This window comes from Symphalangus syndactylus, chromosome 18, assembly GCF_028878055.3.
Source record: "Symphalangus syndactylus isolate Jambi chromosome 18, NHGRI_mSymSyn1-v2.1_pri, whole genome shotgun sequence".
NCBI lineage: Eukaryota > Metazoa > Chordata > Mammalia > Primates > Hylobatidae > Symphalangus > Symphalangus syndactylus.
Window position 1 is genome coordinate 33,656,795 of NC_072440.2, and position 14,986 is coordinate 33,671,780.

Sequence of the window (14,986 nt, forward strand, 5' to 3'; positions counted from 1 at the left end):
TTGCTTCAGTATTGTTACAATGACAAGATAACAGAAAATTCACATGCAACTATTGAGCACGTAATGTCAACGGCATAACAGTTTTAGAAGAAGGTACAAAAATGAAAAGCTGTGCATTGGCAAAATTCAATTACAGATGATAGCCTGGAAAAGTTAAATTTTAAAACCATTTTAGGAAAATGTGAGTGATACAGATATGTAATAAAAAAGAAAATATACTGTCACGTCAAAAAGTGTCTCCACCTCAACTCTCTATAGTTAATAATGACAACTGTGGCTATACTCATACACTTTAGAATCTCAGAAATAAAACTGCATCCTAGAATAAGATCTCGCTGCCTATCTCAAGGAGAAAACATAAACAATATCCCTCAAATTTTCTCCCATCTGTTTCTAAACTTCATTTGTATTGAACTCATTTTACTTTCTCCTCTCCTCAAAGGAAAAGTAAAACATCTTTTGTGATTTTGGTACTGTGCCCTCCAGTATTCTTTAGGTAGCATTAAATTTCACTTAACTATATATCTAAAACAACAGCTCTTTCCATTGCTCTAATCTTTGATATAGTCATATAACCTAAATGCACATGGCTTGGTAATACTTAAAACTATATCCTCTTGTTTGTGAGGTCTCAAAGTTATAATCAATCAAAAACAATTAGGAAAGAGAAAGAAATAAAAAGCATCCAAATTGGAAAATAAGAAGTCAAAATTAGTCTTGTTCAGACAACATGATCTTATACCTAGAAAAATCTAAGGACTCCACCAAAAAACTGTTAGAACTGATAAACGAGTAAAGTTGAAGGATATAAAATCAGCATGTGAAAATCAGGAGGATTTACATATGCCAACAGCAAACAATCTGAAAAATCAAGAAAGCATTCCCATTTATAGTAGTTACAAAAAATATAAAATACTGGCCAGGTGCAGTGGCTCACGCCTGTAATCCCAGCACTTTGGGAGGCCGAGGCAGGCACATCATGAGGTCAGGAGATCGAGACCATCCTAACACGGTGAAACCCTGTCCCTACTAAAAATACAAAAATTAGCCAGGTGTGGTGGCAGGCGACTGTAGTCCCAACTACTCAAGAGGCTGAGGCAGGAGAATGGCATGGACCCAGGAGATAGAGCTTGCAGTGAGCCGAGATCATGCCACTGCACTCCAGCCTGGGTGACAGAGCAAGACTTCATCACACACACACAAAATAAAAATAAATAAATAAATAAATAAATAAATAAATATATATATATATATATATATATATATATAATTCTTAGGTATATACATATAAAATACCTAAGAATCAATCTAAAAACGTGAAAGATCTATACAAGAAAAACTATAAAACTCTGATGTAAGAAATTAAAGAGGACACCAAAAAATGGAAAGATACTCCATGCTCATGGATTAGGATAATTAAAACGACAATACTACCCAAAGCAATGTACAGATTCAATGTCATCCCTATCAAAACACTGACATTCTTAACAGAAATATTTTTAAAATCCTAAAATGTATACAGAACCACAACAAAAGACTCCAAATAATCACAGTGATGCTAAGCAAAAAGAACAAAGATGAAGGCATCATACTACTAGACTTCAAAATGTACTACAAAGCCATGGTAATCAAAACAGCATGGTACATAGGCACACAGACCAATGGAAAGGAATTGAGAACCCACACATAAATCTATGCATTTACAGCCAAGTCATCCTAGAAAAAGGTGCCAAGAAGATAAAATGGGGGAAAAGACAGTTTCTTCAATAATTGATGCTGGGAAACTGTATAACTATATGCAGAAAAATGAAACTAGATCTCTATCTCTCACCATACACACAAATTAAACCACAATGGATCAAAGACTTAAATCTAAGACCTGAAACTATGAAACTACCAGAAGAAAACACTGGAGAATGCTAATTCCCAATATAAATATCAAGGATACTGGTTTGGGCAAAGATTTTTTTGTGTACGACCTCAAAACCACAGGCAATCAAAGCAACAAAAATAGACAAATGGGATTACAGCAAGCCAAAAAACTGCACAGGAAACAACAAAATGAACAAACCACAGAATGGAAGAAATATTTGCAAAGCATCCATCTGACAGGAATTAATAATTAGAATATATAAGAAGCTTCAACAAATCAATAGCAAAAAAAAAATTCTATTGTAAAATGCACCAAAGATCTGAATAGACATTTCTCAAAAGAAGACATGCAAATGACAAACAGGCATATGAAAAAATGATCATCACTAATCAGAGAAAACTACAATGAAATATCTTGCCCTAGTTAAAATGGCTTATATCAAAAAAGATCGGCAATAATAGATGCTAGCAAGGATGTGAACAAAGAGGAATCTCTGAACACTGTTGGTGGGAATATAAATTAATATAGCCACTATGGAGAACAGTATAGAAGTTCCTTAAAAAAATTAAAAATAGAACTATCACATAATCCAGCAATTCCACTATTGGGTATATATACAAAAGAAAGGAAATCAGTACACTGAAGGGTTATCTGAACTCCTATGTCTATGGCAGCACTATTCACAACAGCCAAAATATGGAATCAATTTAAGTAACCATCAACAGAAAAATGGATAAAGAAAGTATAGTACATATACACAACAGAATATTATTCAGCCATAAAAGAGGCTGCCTGCAGTAACACGGGTTCATCAGGAGGCCATTACGTTAAGTGAAATAAGCCAAGCAGAGACAGATAAATATTGCATGTACTCACTCACGTGTGCGAGCTAAAAAAAGTAGATCCCAGGCTGGGTGTGGTGGCTCACGCCTGTAATCCCAGCACTCTGGGAAGCTGAGGAGGGCGGGTCATTTGAGGCCAGGAGTTCGAGACCAGTCTGACCAACACAACAAAACCCCGTCTCTACTAAAAATACAAAAAATTAGCCAGACGTGGTGGTACATGCTTGTAGTCCCAGCCACTCTAGAGGCTGAGAAACAAGAATTGCTTTAACTCGGTGGGTGGGGGGTGCGGGGGAGGGTGCAGTAAACCAAGATCATGCCACTGCACTCAAGCCTGGGCGACAGAGAGAGACTCCGTCTCAAAAAAAAAAAAAGATCTCATGAAGATAAGAGTAGAATGGTGATTACCAGAGGCTGAGGAGGGTAGTGGGGAGGAAGGAATGAAGGGGAAAGAATATAAATGTGTTTATTACCACTGAAATGTACACATAAAAATGGTAAAGACAGTAAATTTCACACATATTTTAGCTCAATAAAAACGTATTAAAAAGGCTACAATCATATCTTAAAAGGAGAAAAGAATATTTGCAAATTCACTGAGAGTCTAATTTGAATCTCTAAAAGGTGTTAAAATCAGTTAATTGCCTATGATATCACATAGTAATTGTAGGCTGAGCTATTACAGTAAACAATTTACATCTTGTTATTCAAATCTCTTAGAAACCAGTCACATTTTTAGCTAAGGAATTATCACTGAGAGTATCAAATCTGTAATATATACATGTCTTTTTGAATTTTAATATGGATTATAATTTGACTTTAACTTATACTCACAATCATCACTATAAACATTCATCCATGCATTGAACAATTACTCAAAACACTGTCTTTTGGAATAAAAAATAGACACAGTCTCTGTCCTCACAGATAATCATGGGAAACCGAGGGGAAAATACACATGCACATACATGCAGGTTATATGCTGGTCAGGGAAGAAGAGAGTGACATATAATAAAAACAGGTACATTAACATTATCCAGCAAATACCGTAACAGATATAAATATGTCATAGAAGCTGAGTAAACAGAACAACTCCTGGGATAACTGGAGATGTTTTCCTTCTCAAGAGGTGAGAATTTTTGTTTGTTTTGAGCCAGGGTCTCACTCTGTTCTTATGCTGGAATGCAGTGGTACAATTGTTGCACACTGCAAGTGCAAACTCTTGGACTCAAGCGATCCTCACTCCTCAGCCTCCAGAGTAGCTGAGACTATAGCTACATGCTACTGTGCCCGGCTAATTTTTTAATTTTCTATAGAGATGGGGATCTCGCTTTGTTGCCCAGGCTGGGTGGGCAAATCTTGATGATGCGATTTCAACACGAGTTGGCAAAATTTTTTCTGTAAAGGGCCAGACAGTAAATATTTTAGGTCCTGTATACCTAAAAAATTTTAGGGCCTACAGTGATAGAGCAGTGACAACCACTCTAACACCAACAACAGATGCATACGGTAGTGACAACTACTTTATCACTGTAAAGCAAAAGCAACCACAGACAATATGTACATGAATGCATGTGGCTGTGTTCCAATGAAACTTTTGTTTACAAAAACTGACAGTGGGCCAGATTTAATCATAGACTGTAGTTCACCAACCCTTAAAATGTAACACTATAGCAATGCATTCACAGTGTTTTAAGATATTTGGTCAATAAAAGGCCACAGACTACAGTGCATTTTGAGTTTGTAGACCTGTTCCTTTTATAATTAAATCTTTTTATTTGCTCCTGGATTGGCATCTCTTGTTGTTAGCTTACCATTAGGGAACCAATCATCCCATTTCTACTTTACAATACACTAGAAAGCCAGACAATCAAGTTCCACCGTTACCAGGCTTCACATGAAGATCCTATGGATCTTTCTAATGAGCAATATGTGTATGAACTTTAGAAGATGAACCTGGGATTTCTGATTTCTATTCAGTATTGAGGTGGGCTTTACATATTTATTATGTTGACTTTGATGTCACACACAAGATTGCATTTCAGACAGCTATAAATCATTACCAACACAGTACCACATTAAACACCAACAACAGACACATACATTTTAATATTTTAACACCACTAATTAAAATATGATGACCACACAGTCAGGATTTACAAATAATTTGCACCACATTTTAGGTAATAAAAATTTACATTTTTAAAGACTTAATCATTAAAAAATATAAATTAAGTTTTTTAAAGAATAGCACCTTTACTTACTTAGGCAACATTTTTAACTGGTTTTCTCTAAGCTCTAATATTTGGAGTTTAGTTAATCTGCAATACAAAAAACAAATCATGTATCTAGGACAAAGACAATGAATTTAATAAATTAATTTCATATTCTAATGTTTTAAAGGAAGCAATGTAATTGTGTAATTACTATATGCAAAGTAGTATATTAAAAATTACAGAATACAACATAAAATACAAACGAAGAAAAGACTTATTTTTGCTCCTCAAAATTATGGTCAGAGGAAAAGGGTTAGCACTTCCACACATTTTCAAAGTGACAAAATGATTATCCCAAAATATCAATCCCCCAGAATTTCATACCTTTTACCAAAAATGCTCACAAAAATTATTAACTCTTGGTAGATTCAAGAATAATAATGCAACTCTCAAGTGCTGCTCTGAGAAGAAATAAAGAAACAAAAAGAGGAGGAGAAATCCTCTGGCACTTCACTGATGTACATTCCACTAAAACTAGAGAGAAAATGAGCAGATCAAGTGATGCGAATGCCAGATACAGAAGAGGACTCTGACAAGTACATCAATGATTTTTAGATAAAAGATGGCTACAAAATTAACATTTAGTTGGCCAGCATTTTCTCTAGTAGTTAAACTCAGCAATAACTTCATATCTATTACACATTCATCTGTTTGTTTAAAAAATTACTCAGAGACTTGAGGGTGGCAGGGAGATGATGAGGTTGCCCTCAGAAATAGATTCTCTTTTTCTCAAGAATTTTGATTCCAGTGGAGAAGACAGATAAATCAATTATTAAATCATTTTAGAATGCTAAGAATATAGCATTCAGTATCTCAAGCATACAGAAATTACCCCCATTGAAACGTCCTCTTTTGGCCACCTAAGAAAACTCTTTTTTTTCTTTCAAACTCTCACTGATTATTGTTTACTTGGAAAAATTAAGTCAAAGCCACCAAAGAAACTATAAAAGTCACAATGCTTGGGAATAATTTAAAAATAGCCTATGAAACTGTAATGAGTAGTACTACCAAAGCAGCTTATAGTTTTGTAAACTTTATAAGAATAATAAAACGTTTTAGAAGAAACCATAATTTACCTGCCAAAATTAGCTGGCAAGAACTCAAGAAAAGCATCATTCAGATACAACTGGGTTAGGTTTAACAGCTGAGAAAATCCATCAGGCAGCCTACATAAAATACCAGAATTTAAATTAAGTTCATGTAAGAAATTCAGTCTTTTATTAAAATCCAAGACTCTCATATTTTCCCAACAGACAGAAAACAGTCGCTTCTTTACTTTTATGAGAGCCCCTTCAAAGATTTGCCTTTTATAATAACCTACTTGTTTCAATGTTATCTTCATCACTTTGTAAACAGAAAATGAGGTAGTATTTGTTTTAATAATGTAAAATCTGAACAAAACAGTCAACTATCAATGAGCCACAATACATAAAAATATATTTAGAGTATAACTCTGAAATCAGCAGGCACTCTTGAAATCTGTCTTATCTACTCTCAAAAGGACTAGATAAGAATTTCTAAACCTTGGCAGAGAAATTTTGGGCTGAATAATCCTTTGGTGTATATAGGCTGTCCTGTGCACTGTAGGATGTTTAGCTACAACACTGATCTCTACAAACTAGATGCCAATAGTGTGCATGCATGCACACAAATACCCCACTGTGAAAACCAAAAATGTGTGCAGAAACTGCCAAAAGTCTGCTGGGGCATGAGAGCCCCCAGCTGAGAACCACTGGTTTAGATTACTTCCAATTTCAATATTTGGCTCCTAAATAATTTTAAGATTATACAATTTTACAACAAGCAAATGAAAAGAAAAAACATTTAAAGCTAAATGATGTTAGGGCTATGTAACAATCTACGTGTGTTAGCTTTACTTCTATTTTTTGTTGATTATGAAACAAGTAAAGATCCAGAATTTGATGCTAGAGCAATATTTTCAAATGAAGAGGCTATACATAATCTTTACATGTTGGTTCTGGATTGCTATGCTTCTTTCTAGTCATCTTTTTGCTTCACCATTCCATTTTTGCAAAATTTAACAGCCTTGGTGCCAGGAAAGCTTTCTGTTTACAGTCATCACTATCATAAATGGACATTCACAATCTTCTGATACACCGCAACCAATCACATAGTTTTTTTTCTTGTTATTGTTTTGTTTGTTTCCTGTTGTTTTGCCTTCTATTAAAACTGTGAAGAAACTTTTGGTTTCCTTTATTGTTTTCAAAAGTTTGAAGGTACCACACACCTGATTTGAAGGCAAAGACACTCTTCTAGGGTGTAAATAACACAGAGTGAGGAAATGTGGATTCTACTCTCATTTCTGACATTAACTATCTGTGAGACTTGGAGCAAAACACTCTCACTATCTCTTTGGGATCACAAATTTACCTCAGTAGTACATGGGGTTAGAAAGATTATTTAAAAGATTACTTTTTAACTCTAAAATTGAAATTTTGTATAGACTTAAGACCGATATAAAATTTTTGTTAAAATATGTACAATAATATCTACTACTGTTTCTTAATTGTTTTATTCACAAAAGTAATTTATAATTCACCTGAGAACTTACTTGGAAATAGGGTTTACACTGGCCTCCACAATTGTCAAAACTTTACAATTTTTTATATTTTCTGGAAACTCCTGTATTCCTAGAAAACAAACAACGATAAAATTAAAAGATCTATTACAAAGGACAAAATAATAACAGTAACAATAATATATACCTTCCAGATTCTAAAGTAATATACCAATTAACAAGGAACTAGATGAACCGACAACATCAATGTGAACTAAACAATGACCTCCACAACAATTTCTTTATCTTTCCTCCTTTTATTTGCCTCTTTATAACTGCTAATTACTTTAATTGGTTTTTACCTTTCTTTCCTTCTACTGAAAATTAGTGCCTTCTACATGTGATGTTAAGGACCTAAATGTAGAATATTTAACATTCTGTTTCTCTCACTTTTAAAAAAGGACCGTTTTTTATTATTTTTATTTGTTTTTAAGAGGGAGTCTTGATCTGTTGCCCAGGCTGGAGTGCAGTGCGGGCGAACTAGGCTCAGTGCAACCTCTGCCTCCTGGGTTCAAGTGATTCTCCTGCCTCAGCCTCCCGAATAGCTGAGATTACAGGCACCCGCCACCATGCCCAGCTAATTTTTGTATTTTAGTAGAGATGGGGTTTCACCATGTTGGTCAAACTGGTCTGGAACTCCTGACCCCAGGTGATCCACCCACCTCGATCTCCCAAAGTGCTGGGATTACAGGCTTGAGCCACCCCACAGGCCAAGGATTTTTTTTTTAAATGCTGGGCTCTTGATTGAGCTGGTTTCTAATATACGTAAGCAAAGCTGAAAATAAAGCTGCAGATAGAAGAGGAAGACAGTCTACATCAGATATGCCAGTGGATATGCCTGAAGGCAGCACTGTCCACCCTAAGATAATGAAACATTTTCTCTTTCCTGCACCTATCCTATTTTTCCTAACTATATGTATATTCCCCTTTTCTCAACCTTTTCCCTTCACATAACCCAATGTCATGCTAAAAATACGATAACTGCCTTAAAATGCAGTGATTTCTGAATACTGTGATAGATATATTCAATAGATCTATTAGACACTTCAGCTTTGGAGTATCCTAGACCAGTGCTTTTCGAGCCAAATGAAGTAAAGGATTATGGTTTTTAAATTTTCCAATCTGTTGTGGACCAACACATTTACAAAATACTGTACAACTGGAATAATATCAAACTGCAGGGAAAGATTCTGAGCATTTACTAATTCCTTGAAATTATCACAGCCAAAATGAAGTAACAAATAATTTTGTGGACTACCATTGGTCCACAGATCAACTTTAAAAAGCACTGTTCTAATCTAGACTAAAGGAATGCTAATTAACAACATTTAAGACATTCCAAAACTGAATTTTATATAGCCTGTGTTTGTAAGATCCATTGCTCCATTAACATGATATGATTAACAGGATTGTCATTAGAGAACCATTTCAGACCCTTTCAACTTCATCACTACATGATTTTAAGTAAACAACTTTACCACAATATCATATATAGAATGTCAGGTGATGAAAAATGAATGATGCAAAACCACCAAATAGGAAATGACACAGTAGTAACTGTTTCAGTCAAAACTCATCAATGGATGCTAAAACTAGTGGGTAAAAGTATGATGAAAAACAGGGTATTAATAGAGACTCAAAAGATTATTTCCACAAGACACTTAGCAATTAAAAAGGAAAAATTCACTTCACAGTAGAGAAATCTGACAAGCACCACCTTAACCTTCAAAATTGCTTGAAAGTTGGCATCATCAGTTCACATCATCATAATGTGGCAACTAATCTGAGATGTACTAAGAAACAATATCATATCACTTTGGACATACACTTGCCAAAAACACACAACTTGAATTTAATCATAAGCAAGCACCAAACGAATCCAAATTAAGTAAAATTCTGTCAAATAAATGGCCAATAACTTTCAAAACTATCAAGGTAAAAAAAAGACAAAGGAAGACTAAGGAAGTAATCAGAGGAAGACTAAGGACCCATGAGACCTAACAAATAAATGCAATACGTGAAAGTAACAAGTGTTTGTGAGGATGTCAAGAAATTGGGAACTACACACATTGCTGCTAAGAATGCAAACTGATATACCCAGTATGGAAAGCAGTTTGGTGGTTGTTCAAAATGCTAAACATAGAATTTTTAACTGGCATTTTTTTGAACTACTAATTCAAATTAATGTTGCATTCCCTGGTCTTTTCAGTTTTCTACTTCTTACATTGATTTTGGTAATTTATTTTTCACTTAATCTAAGTTTTAAAATTTAGTAGCTTTGTATCATTCATTCTTCCCCTTTTGAGTGGAAAAAAGTCATTTTTAATAAAAAGATGATAAAATAGGAATGTGGGAGATGTTTCTTTTGAAGATGGGAGATGGGAATTTTCTTACCAGTAAAACAAACTTGGCAATCCTATTCCAAGCCTCCAAATTAACACTGAACACTGATCTATAAGACACTCTTTTTACTTAGAATGCCCTTCCTCCCAGCAAAACCAGTAGGATCTTCTGAAAGCCTAACTTGATCTCTAAACTCAATGAAATTTAACTCTCCAAAAAGTTCAATTATGCATTTTATGGCATTTTTACAATTGTTTACTTTGTAGTACTTGTGTACTCTTTGTATTACTGCCAGGTTTTATTTAGATTGACTCAATTCTCCACTTTAAGTACATGTTACTATTCAGCACATTGTACCTTTGTACAACAAACGTTTGCTGAATTTCACTTACCTATCATCTTCTTTTCTCTCATTCATTTACATACAAAATACTTAACATTATTGAATTTTTCCTTAGGGGTGAAATCTTTATTAGTTCTTCGACGAACAATTGTCTTTAAGTGATCATTCCATTGAGGATGCATTAAAATGATGCTCCTAATATATTACAAGAGCGTCCCTTTGCTGAACTGACTAAATATTTTTTAAATGAAAGGGCAGTGTCTGCTGCTGCAGAGCCTAGGGAGAGCATGTAGCGGTGCCTGGTGGCAGTGGGGCTAGAATTCTAGGGTACAAGTCGTGCTCAGGAGTCAGTGTGGAGTTGTGGAGTTACAGAGTAAGCAGAGGGAGTTTTGAATTACTGTGAACAAGTTGCACCGAAAATTTCTGTATTTTTTTAAAGTCATTCTGTGGAAATGTTTGCATTTCTCTTGGGTAAATACCTAAGACTGGAATTGCTGAGTTAATTATATGTCTACTGATGTGGTGGATTACACTGATTTTCAAGTAATGATCCAACCTTGAATACATGGAATGGATTTGGTTGTGGTGCATAATTCCTAATACTTTTTAAGAAGTCAAACATTCTATGTTTGGGTGGAGCAAGAAAACATTCTATACAGTTCTCACTGGCATTCAAATTCATTTTAAAATTTAGCTAAATATCTCATCTTTATTGGTTGTTATTAAAATCTATACAGTATTTCAAAATAGCCAAGTAAAAGATATTATTTCCAGGAGTTAACAGTATTTTTAGTATATGATAAAGTCTATCTAAAGAGAAAAAGACCTAAGACTATATAATATGTTCTACTGATCTAAAATACCATATGGAGAATAATTTCAAGAGCTTTAAATTATAAATATTGTGTTTAATTCCTATAAAAATATATTTATTAGCTTAATATTATTTAGTGGAAATTAATGCTTGGATCACAAATACAAACGAATACTTCATAATTATTTATTTATTTATTTTGAGACGGAGTCTCGCACTGTTGCCCAGACTGGAGTGCAGTGGCGTAATCTCAGCTCACTGCAAGCTCCGCCTCCCGCATTCACACCATTCTCCTGCCTCAACCTCCCAAGTAGCTAGGACTATAGGCACCCGCCACCACGCCTGGCTAATTTTTTATATTAGCGGTTTTATATATGGGGTTTCACCATGTTACGCAGGATGGTGTCGATCTCCTGACTTCCTGATCCGCCCGCCTCAGCCTACCAAAGTGTTGGGATTACAGGTGTGAGCCACCGTGCCTGGCCCTGAATACTTCATACATTTATATTATAAAGTACTTTATTTCATAGCATGTGGTTTATAAAAAGTACTCCACAAATGCCTGTGAAATTACAAATTCTAAATTATTATTAGCTTTCAGATACATAGTAGTCATTTTGCCCTAAGCAAATAGTTTTGAAACACGGGTTTTCTACTTTTGAAAATTGCCAGCAATGTGTTTAGTCTGACTTCAGTTCCTACCATATACATCTGTAGGTTCTAAATCTGTATCTCCAGTTCCCACCTCCCTCCTTAGCTGCTGCCAAGAATTTTCAAATGCCCATTAGATTTTGTTCATGTGCCTCAAACTCAACCTATCCCAAGCTGAAATTACCTATCTTCAAAGTTATTCAGCAAATGTGTTAGTATCAGACACTATGCTATATACCATAGATATTTAAGGCACAGTCCTTTTTCATGAGAAGCTAAAATGCAATAAGGAAAACAAACATTTTCACTTGACTAGCTTCTCCCCGTTAGTAGTGTTCCTTCTCGGTAGCTTTTGTATTTTCTCTTCTTCCAGATCTGTTAAATGTTGGGTACAACCAGGGCTCACTGTTTGTTTTTTTTTGTTTTTTATTATACTTTAAGTTTTAGGGTACATGTGCACAACGTGCAGGTTTGTTACATATGTATACATCTGCCATGCTGCACCCATTAACTCGACATTTAACATTAGGTATATCTCCTAATGCTATCCTTACCCCCTCCCTCCACCCCACAACAGGCCCCCGGTGTGTGATGTTCCCCTTCCTGTATCCATGTGTTCTCATTGTTCAATTCCCACCTATGAGTGAGAACATGTGGTGTTTGGTTCCCTGTCCCTATGATAGTTTGCTGAGAATGATGGTTTCCAGCTTCATCCATGTCCCTACAAAGGATATTAATTCATCATTTTTTATGGCTGCATAGTATTCCATGGTGTATATGTGCCACATTTTCTTAATCCCGTCTATCATTGTTGGACATTTGGGTTGGTTCCAAGTCTTTGCTATTGTGAATAGTGCCACAATAAACCTACATGTGCATGTGTCTTTGTAGCAGCATGATTTATAATCCTTTGGGTATATACCCAGTAATGGGATGGCTGGGTTAAATGGTATTTCTAGTTCTAGATCCCTGAGGAATTGCCACACCGACTTCCACAATGGCTGAACTAGTTTACAGTCCCACCAACAGTGTAAATGTGTTCCTATTTCTTCACATTCTCTCCAGCACCTGTTGTTTCCTGACTTTTTAATGATGGCCATTCTAACTGGTGTGAGATGGTATCTGATTGTGGTTTTGATTTGCATTTCTCTGACGGCCAGTGATGAGCATTTTTTCATGTGTCTGTTGGCTGCATAAATGTCTTCTTTTTGAAAAGTGTCTGTTCATATCCTTCACCCACTTTGGGATGGGGTTGTTTTTTTCTTGTGAATTTTTTGAGTTCATTGTAGATTCTGGATATTAGCCCTTTGTCAGATGAGTAGATTGCAAAAATTTTCTCCCATTCTGTAGGTTGCCTGTTCACTCTGGTGGTAGTTTCTTTTGCTGTGCAGAAGCTCTTTAGTTTAATTAGATCCCATTTGTCAATTTTGGCTTTTGCTGCCATTGCTTTTGGTGTTTTAGACATGAAGTCCTTGCCCCTGCCTATGTCCTGAATGGTATTGCCTAGGTTTTCTTCTTGGGTTTTTATGGTTTTAGGTCTAACATTTAAGTCTTTAATCCATCTGGAATTAATTTTTGTATAAGGTGTAAGGAAGGGATCCAGTTTCAGCTTTCTACATATGGCTAGCCAGTTTTCCCAGCATCATTTATTAAATAGGGAATCATTTCCCCATTTCTTGTTTTTGTCAGGTTTGTCAAAATCAGATATGTGGCAGTATTTCTGAGGGCTCTGTTCTTTTCCATTGGTCTTTATCTCTGTTTTGGTACCAGTACCATGCCGTTTTGGTTACTGTAGCCATGTAGTATAGTTTGAAGTCAGGTAGCGTGATGCCTCCAGCTTTGTTCTTTTGGCTTAGGATTGACTTGGCAATGTGGGCTCTTTTTTGGTTCCATATGAACTTTAAAGTAGTTTTTTCCAATTCTGTGAAGAAAGTCATTGGTAGCTTGATGGGGATGGCATTGAATCTATAAATTACCTTGGGCAGTATGGCCATTTTCACGATATTGATTCTTCCTACCCATGAGCATGGAATGTGCTTCCATTTGTTTGTATCTTCTTTTATTTCATTGAGCAGTGGTTTGTAGTTCTCCTTGAAGAGGTCCTTCAGTCCCTTGTATGTTGGATTCCTAGGTATTTTACTCCCTTTGAAGCAATTGCGAATGGGAGTTCACTCATGATTTGGCTCTCTGTTTGTCTGTTATTGGTGTATAAGAATGCCTGTGATTTTTGCACATTGATTTTGTATCCTGAGACTTTGCTGAAGTTGCTTATCAGCTTAAGGAGATTTGGGGCTGAGATGATGGGGTCTTCCAGATATACAATCATGTCATCTGCAAACAGGGACAATTTGACTTCCTCTTTTCCTAACTGAATACCCTTTATTTCCTTCTCCTGCCTGATTGCCCAACCAGGGCTCATTCTTTAGCCTTCTTTTTATTGACAATCATACCGTTGGCGAATGCATCTAATCTCAGGCTTTAAATACCCATATGGTGACAACTCCCAAATATTTATCTCTAGCACAGTTTTTCTCTTGACTAAACTCCAGACCCCTATGAACAACTAGATCTCAAAAAAACTGAGCTCCTGACTTGTTCTATTAAAAATTACAACTCCCACAGATTTCCACATCTCAACTGATGGCAACTCTGTCCTTCCAAGGGCATGACCAAAATCACTGAGGGCATCCTTGACTCTTCTCTCACATCCCACATCTGATCTGTCATATACTGCTGTCGATTCTGCCTTCAAGCATATCCAGGGGCTGTCCTCATCTCACTATGTCCATCACTATCACCTCAGATAACTGAAACAGCATTTGAACTGGTTGTTTTTCACCCACATGCCCACAGTCCCTGTCTATATATATAGCCAGATTAAACTTAAACACAAGTCACATCATGCTCTGAATTATGTATTCAAAACTTTCCAAGTGACTCTATTCTACTGACGATAAATGTCAAAGTGCATACAAATGCCTCCAAGGCCCTTCATTAGCTGCTCCTGTAAATCCCCACCTCCCTGGCTTCTATTCCTATTGCACTCCCATCTTGCTCACACTGTTTGTTACCCCAGGAACAGTCCTCACACATGCTATAGACGCTCACACTTTACAAAATAGCTTCTGGTACATCCTTACCTTAGTTATTCACATAGCTTCCTCAAGTTCTTGCTCAAGGCCTACCCTCAACAACTGTGTTACCTACTCTCCAAAGATGGCTCATTTTATCCTTACAGATAAAGTACACAGGGGCAGGGCACAGTG

The 14,986-nt window shown here is 35.9% G+C and overlaps 1 protein-coding gene across 15 annotated transcripts in view; it reads right to left on the bottom strand.

Annotated features, from left to right (window-relative positions):
* Positions 1 to 14,986, bottom strand: part of ERBIN (erbb2 interacting protein) — a 149,825-nt gene that overhangs the window by 61,028 nt on the left and 73,811 nt on the right. For all 15 annotated transcript variants that reach the window (XM_055254318.2, XM_055254322.2, XM_055254315.2 and 12 more), the window contains 3 exons: positions 7,564 to 7,642; positions 6,068 to 6,157; positions 4,980 to 5,036 (listed from right to left, as the gene is read on the bottom strand). In XM_055254318.2, coding sequence (XP_055110293.2) covers positions 4,980 to 5,036; positions 6,068 to 6,157; positions 7,564 to 7,642 — 226 coding nt within the window. The remainder of the gene's footprint in view (positions 1 to 4,979; positions 5,037 to 6,067; positions 6,158 to 7,563; positions 7,643 to 14,986) is intronic.